Source organism: Corapipo altera, unplaced genomic scaffold (assembly GCF_003945725.1).
Source record: "Corapipo altera isolate COAL_440 unplaced genomic scaffold, ASM394572v1 308, whole genome shotgun sequence".
Taxonomy (NCBI): Eukaryota; Metazoa; Chordata; class Aves; order Passeriformes; family Pipridae; genus Corapipo; species Corapipo altera.
In genome coordinates, this window is record NW_020884925.1 from 1,991,318 (window position 1) to 1,998,252 (window position 6,935).

Below are 6,935 nucleotides of genomic sequence, written 5' to 3' on the forward strand. Positions count from 1 at the left end.
GAACACTCCCCTTTTCTGCGGTGAAAATAGTAAGAAATTTCCATTCTCTCATAGCCCCGACTTCCCCGCCCTCCTCTGGTCCCCCCATCAACCCCCTGCCTGTACCAGAACCGAGGCGGAAAACAGGAGCATCCTCTGTCTCAGAACAGATCCCCTCCAGTGAGGGCACATCCCTTGCAAACAGGACCCTCCCGCTCACCTCTGAGGCTTTGGACATCATCCCAGGGAAATTCCCCGAGGGCTGGGAGAGCTTGACAAGTCCTTGCTCTGTCCCTCCCCAAAGCTGCATGTACAGGAGGATCACGATGCCCTCCAGACAGCTCCTTACCTTCCCTTTCCCAAAGCCAGGTGCCCAGGAAGGAACCAGACACAGGGGGCCAAGCAAATTATTTGCCAAGCAAATAATGATTTATAAATCCCTAAGAGCACATTCATGGTTTACTTCTTCCTTTTCCCTAGAAAAGCAACAAGAAATAACCACAGGAGCCACCACCACCATATCAGTCAAACCAGTTTCTCCTTTATTAGGTCCAACTCCACAGCACTTACACTGCGACTCAATAAAGGAAGAAGTTATTTCAGATAAGATTTAAGGTTTGTGTCTCCAGGTGACTGTGTACAATCAGGTAGCATCAGTAAAACATTTGAGTAATGCACCTAGAACAAAAAAGAACAGAAAATAAAAAAAGAACCAGAAAAGCCATTTAAGAAGCAGCCAAATATCTCCACAAAGTTTCCATGAGGTTTCAAATGGTTTATTTCCATCCCTTTTACCCTCAAAATCCCATCTAACCATCCTCAGCTCAAAAATGCAGGTACTGCATTCCCAGCACAGCTCCTTCAGTACACCCTAGCACCAAGACCTCATATTCCAGGGCAAGGAGGAGGGAAAGGACTTAGAAGATCCAGAATTAAGTACTATTTGCAGCAGGCTGACACATGGTATCTCAATTCTAAGAACAATATTTTAAAAAATAATATGATACTGGTCATCTCCTGAAGAAACCAAGTTAAGAGGCTTCACTTCCATGAGGATTTTTATTTAGGGCTTAATTTTAGTCTGGGATTAGAGCACATCAGGTCTTGCCCATATCCTGCCTTTGCCAGGAGTTTTGGGGTACAGTAGTCCCATGCTAAGAGTCTGGGAAGCAACATCATCCCTTACCAATAAAGTTTATGCTTTGTCCAGGCCCAGTTCCTCTGGAGTGGAGATTCCCAGTTCACTCAAAGTTGGTCTAAGCTCCTGGATAACGTAAGGATAGATTTCCTTGTGAGGTCCTGCCTTGTCCTAAACAAAAAGACAAATGGTGTTATTTCAGCATAGAAAGATTCTTCCATTGGTCTTATGCCTCCAAAATCTCCACACCAGCCACTGCTTGTGGCAGAGCAGAACTGCTGGCTTCTAGGGCTGGTTCCTCTTAACTCCCTGGGAAGGCTGGATTCAAGTTTCAAGGTTTAAGGTGTTTTCCAGGCCCACCCAGCTTTCTGAGTTACTACTCCCAGCCAGCTCAGCACTCAATCCCTTAAGAAGCCAGTAAGCTCTGTGCTCATCATGCAGCCATTGATCACAGTAACAGGAAAGAGTGGTTTCCCCTTGCAACAGGAAAAAGCCAGGGGAAACTCTCCTGCTGCCAGGCTCTAGCAATGCAAACACAGCAGTTCCACCCACCTTTACAACCTCCAGGATGCGGACAGTGCTGGCAAAGTCATTTAACCGTCTGCAGGCCCTCAGAGCCGCGTCAATGATTTTTGGTTCTGGGACCAGGTCGTAACCCACCAGTGTGTTTATGCCTGTGGAGACAAGAAAACACTAAGAGGAACTTGGAATCAGCTTGCCATGCTGCCAAAAGGAACCCCTTGCTGTCTATTCCCTTCCTCTCCTTTCCAAGGGAAGAGCCCAACACCTACCCAGCCAGGTGCTGTTGGAACGATCCCTCTGGCTGCAATTATCTCATTATGCAAACACAGTTTTAATTCTTAATTGGGGAAGCTTAACAAAACTTGGCAACTCCACAGCAAAAAACTGGAGACAACCTGACAACAGTCTGCAGTCAGTTAGGGCCAGGCCACTGGGTCAAAGTCCAAAGAAAAACGTGTGTGGTTACACACTGAACTGAGCTCAAATACACTTTCCTTGGAGCAAATGTTTCTCTCCCTCCCATCCAGGTGTTAAAGTCATGGAATGGTTTGGGCTGGAAGGGACCTCAAATGTCACCTAGCCCACCCACCTTCCACTAGACCAGGTTGCTGGAAGCCCAACCTGGCCTTAGACACTTCCAGAGATGCGGAGTCCACAAAACGGCCAAGTAAAGTTGTTATTTCTGGTCACCAAACTTACATTTACTCCAGGTTACTCTTCCCTTTTCCCCAGCGTACCTTTCCTGAGCTCCCAGGCATCAATATCTGGCTTGTTGAAATACGTCACCCAGCGAGCATCGAATTCTTCATCTGACTCTTGTGACCCGTGAGAGTAGCAGCGGGCATGCAGCACAGCTGGATCCAGAAACAAAGGAAGACATTTGGAGCAAAAGGAAAATAACAGTACTTGAGTCCTTACCCAGAGGCCAGAAGCCATAAAATATGGATTTCACTTGCTACAGTCAGCCTGGATCAGTCCTGGATAAGCAGTGGATGGATACAGCTATTAAATACTGTGTTTTGGTTTGTAGCAAAGTGTCTATTTTTTCCACATCAGACTTCCAAAGTGTCCCCAGAGCCTTTGGTCAGAGCAGGATTATTTAACAAGAAAACCTCTCTTAAGGACTGGTTATCCAGAGTTGATTTTCTGGCATCCCTATATCTGTAAGATAAAGGAATTTTCCCTTTTCCCAGAGTCAATAGAGCTGGAGAAACATAACATCATTCATCACCAAAACTCCACGAGCTCAACTACAAAGGCTCTCAAAAGCAAAGGGATGAGAGGTACTTCTTCCAACAGGCAGCTGAAGGATTGAAGGAGAAAAAAAATGATCACTCTATGTCCATCCAAGATGAAACTCCTGGATCTCAAAGTTGTAATTGCATTAATATTTGATAATTAATCACAAAAGCAGATTGTACCCCAATGCACAAATTAGTCTGATATGATTTATAAATTAATGTCTTCCCTCAACACTACTCTGTCACAAATTGGGGAGTTCTTTGACGAAATTGTCTTATTTTACTGCATGAAGGTTGGAACAGTTTTCCAAAGGAACTTAACTAAAGGAACACAAGCCTGGTGCTTCCTTTCCCCACTGCTAATCTCACTCCACTAATATTTGCAGAGGTCACACACCAGATATGACCTTGGAGCTCAAAGCTCCGCTTTAGGGAAGTCAAATTTAGCTCCTGACTTTTTCTTTCTTAACCCACCATGAACCACTTGTGCTGACCAGCTACAGAGTTTTATTTAAAAGAAGAAACCCCGACACTGGGTTGTATTTTTGCTGATATCCTTCTCCTCAGTCTCACTAATGACAGACTTCTAAGAAGTCAATTTTGGTTTTTTAACAGAATTTAACATGGTCCAACATTTCAGCCGCAATTCTGATTCATGGAATGAAACCATGAAATTAGTTTTATGTATTTTAGCTAGGGAAAAGCAAATAAGAGGCCAAGCTGGAATTATAATCATCTTTTGCCATTCTGTAGGGAAATTCCCCCTCCTCTCCCCAACTCCAAAACAGACCTTTGACCCTGCTTTCTCTAATAAATCACCTGCACAGCTGAGCTCAGAGCAAGAGCACAACTCTGTAAATGCTCCTGCACGCAGGACACTGCTGAAAACCCCCCAGATTTCAGCTGTTTGGGGGTGAAGCCTTGTTTTTCCTAAACAGAAAGAAAATCCTACAGAGAAATAGTCAATCACAGTTTGAGAAAAGCCTAAATTGAAGTGCTCAAATGCCACCTTTAAGTCTTAAAACTAAAGTCTTTCCTTAACAAAACTATTCCCTGGATCCCGAATGAAAATAAAGACCATAAAAATTAGAACTCTGGATTTCCAGGGTGCATTTTTCAGCTGCTGCTACATTTCTTTTCCACCCTGTGTTTTCCACATTAATGTTTATATTTTGAGGACTGGGCTCTGAGACTTATTTTGCCTCGAATGGGGTCCTTCAAGGTCACTGTCACATACATCACGTGTGTGTGACAGCCAAACCACGCCAACCTATCCATGAGGAGATTCCCAACTCAAGGAAGAAGCAAAGGGCACGTACCTTTGCTTTCAAATGAACACAACAGGCATCAAGAGCCTAAGAAGCCTAAAATCACCTAATATTACACAAAAACACGTTAAAGCTTCTCCCCAAGGGCCTGAATTTGTCAGTTTTCCCTGTTAAAGAGCACAGAAGAAAAACACATGTGAAGAAAAACATTAATTTATTGAAAATCTGGCAGTGAGGAGGAGCCCAGGGATTACAGAGGGAACGTTTTTCAGCAACACAAACCCCCGAGGCCACCCTGAAGGCCAAGGGGTCACAGCAGTGTTAAGTGGGGTGTTTGTAACATAAGACCTTGGAAAAGAAGAACTTGGATGGCCACGAGCAGACGGGGTTCAGCAGCACAAAGGAACAGCGAGCAAAGACTTTTAGTGGATTTTAAAAAAAACCAAAAAACCCAGGGTTTCAAGAAGCACCTAAAAAATCCCTATGCTTATTACTTAAGCGCAGCAAAACGCTCCCTTAAGGCAGCTGTTTAACTCACACGTGCCGCAGCAGAGGCACACACAGGTCCCACGCATTATTAGTGCCTGCTAATTAGCTATTAATTGCAATGCAAAGGTTAATTAGCTATTAACTGCGATGCACGGGCATCGTGTGTTCTCCGCAGTCTCTGTATTCCAGCTCTGCCACCCTGGCCACCGTCACACGGTACTGTCTGCGGCTGCCATTCCTCCTCTCCCTATTAACTGGTATGTTAATGAGGTGTTAATATTATAACTAATCGGGGTGTTAATTAGAGCGGTGTCGGCTGGTCCGGAGCTGGAGGGGGCCCGGTGGCGGTCAGCGCCGCCCTTCATCAATGTCACCTTGGCGGGGGGCGAGGGGAAAGCGCCGCCACCGCTCCCCGCTGCAGCCCCCGGGGAGGTGTCCGGGCCCCATGTGAGGCCGTACCGGCGGGGGGGTCCCGGTGGCGGCGGAGGGACAGGCGGGGGCGGCCCGCACTAGGCCGCGGGGTCACCGCAAGGACACGCCGCGCTCCGCCGCCTCACACCCCGCCGGGCCGGGATCTCGAGGGCGAACCGGGGCGGGAGAGACGGACGCGTGCGGCCGCTCACCTGCGGGGCCGGTGGGCCGGTGGACGGCGGTGCGAAGGCCGGAGACAGCGCAGCGGCGGAGGAGAGAGGCGGTGGCGGCCAGCATGGCGGCGGGGTGTCAGGGAGGGTGGAAGGCTGCACCGGGGGCACGCCGCTGACTCCCGCACCGCACCGGCAGAGAAGGACGGAGATGAGGGAAGGCGGAGACTGGCGCAGGCGGGTACAGCCGCGCGGCGGGTACGGGGCGCGGGAGGCCGCGGCGATGGGTTAGGGGCGCGGCGGGGCGGGACCCGCCGCCATCTTGGGGCGGGGCCGGCCGCCATTTTGTGCGTGAGGGGAGTGGCCTCCGGGCCTCTCCCTCCTCACTGAACTGCCCCTGGAGGGGGTGTTTAGAGCCGTTTTTGAGGGGTTCAGGCTCCTTTGTGGTGGGTTTGGGCTGCTAGTGCTGTCTTTTAGCCGAGCCCGCGCAGCCATGGCCCAGTGCAGCCTCCCCGTCCCTGTCAATGGACACCCGCCCGATTCCATCCGTGTGAGGGGAATGGGCTCAGTCCGGCTCTGGTGCCGCATCCAGCAGTTCCCCAGGCTCTCTGGCACTCATGATTGTGTCCTTGTCCCCACACTGTGGGGTGCTGACCTCAGCTATCATCGCACTGCACCAGCCACTGTGCGGGCACAAAATCACCCCAAGAACCATCCTTGGGGCTGTGCCTCAGCAGTGCCACACAAAACTATCATGATAATTCCACTCACAATGTCCCCCAGTATCATCATCCTGTTTTAAGTGTTCCGTTTTTTGGGTTACAGTCATATTTTATTACTTTTTTTTAATGTCCTCATGCAGGAAAACCTCACTCCACAGCTAGCAAAGCGAGGAGTGCAAAATTCCAGGGGTGGTCTCCAAGTGTTGCCTCCAAGACTGGAAACTACCTGCTTATAAAATCAAATAATTTTGCACAGGAACAAGATAAAGAGAAACTAGTGATTTTTAATTTTTTCTCCTCTCTCCTTGGTGGGACCAATTGAGACAGCAGCAGTGGAGATGAAGGGCTGTTAGTGCTCAACTGTATGGCTCCCACAGTCATTAGGCTCTGATCAGAGGATTTTATTAATTAATTTTATTAATGATTTCTTGTGCATTTGGGGTAGGAGCCTGTACCCAGTGCTCTCATGTGGGGCCGAGGGTTGAACATGAATGGGGTTCGCACTGAGGAGAGGAGCTGGGAAGAGCTGGATGGGACACAGCCCAAAGCTTTCCCAGCCCCCAAACCACAAAAAATAATCATTAAAAAAATACAGTGGAAATTAATGTTCAAGTGAAGGGAATCAATCTGCAGCAGAGCAGATAAGCAAGAGCCTCTGGCCCAAGGAACAGCTGCCTGCTGAGGGAGATAGCAAGGTCATCGTCAAACAAAACAGACCCTGCTTCTTCCTCCTCCTCCTCCTCCTCTTCTTTATTTCCTATTCCCAGCAAAGCAAGCCCTTGACAAAGAGGAGATGCTCGCTGTCCCGAGATAGTAGGAGTGAGGTAGGGAGATAAGGCGGCTTCAGCCGTAGCATCCCCACGGATGGATTTTGGGAAGGTTTCACTCACTAATACCAATTAATTCATTGTGCAGTTCCCCCAGGTGCTGGGCCAAGGGGAAACAGGTGGATTAGAGCTTGTTTGGCATCCCACAACCTATTCCCCAAATCGCCC

The 6,935-nt window shown here is 48.6% G+C and overlaps 2 protein-coding genes and 1 long non-coding RNA gene across 3 annotated transcripts in view; 1 reads left to right on the forward strand and 2 right to left on the reverse strand.

Annotated features, from left to right (window-relative positions):
• FAM219B (family with sequence similarity 219 member B) overlaps positions 1 to 217 on the reverse strand; it is a 2,991-nt gene extending 2,774 nt beyond the window's left edge. Inside the window, exon 1 of the mRNA XM_027657557.1 lies at positions 200 to 217. Coding sequence (XP_027513358.1) covers positions 200 to 217 — 18 coding nt within the window. The remainder of the gene's footprint in view (positions 1 to 199) is intronic.
• Positions 218 to 500: 283 nt separating this feature from the next.
• LOC113953903 (cytochrome c oxidase subunit 5A, mitochondrial) lies at positions 501 to 5,483 on the reverse strand. The gene is made up of 5 exons (XM_027657580.1): positions 5,261 to 5,483; positions 2,377 to 2,493; positions 1,670 to 1,791; positions 1,166 to 1,288; positions 501 to 657 (listed from the first exon to the last, which is right to left on the reverse strand). The coding sequence occupies exons 1-4, from the start codon at positions 5,343 to 5,345 to the stop codon at positions 1,175 to 1,177; spliced, it is 438 nt and encodes a 145-aa protein (XP_027513381.1). The 5' UTR covers positions 5,346 to 5,483; the 3' UTR covers positions 501 to 657; positions 1,166 to 1,174.
• Positions 5,484 to 5,533: 50 nt separating this feature from the next.
• LOC113953904 lies at positions 5,534 to 6,210 on the forward strand. Its single transcript, XR_003530052.1, has 2 exons — positions 5,534 to 5,841; positions 6,081 to 6,210. It is a non-coding gene; the product is annotated as an uncharacterized LOC113953904 (long non-coding RNA).
• Positions 6,211 to 6,935: the final 725 nt, after the last annotated feature.

Excerpts from the sequence above, each read along its gene's own strand:
- LOC113953903 (XM_027657580.1), bottom strand. The coding sequence starts at position 5,345 with ATGCTGGCCGCCACCGCCTCTCTCCTCCGCCGCTGCGCTGTCTCCGGC. Across the intron at positions 2,494-5,260 it reads CCGGCCCACCGGCCCCGCAG|CTGTGCTGCATGCCCGCTGC; the intron begins GTGAGCGGCCGC and ends TTCTGGATCCAG. Across the intron at positions 1,792-2,376 it reads TGCCTGGGAGCTCAGGAAAG|GCATAAACACACTGGTGGGT; the intron begins GTACGCTGGGGA and ends TTGTCTCCACAG.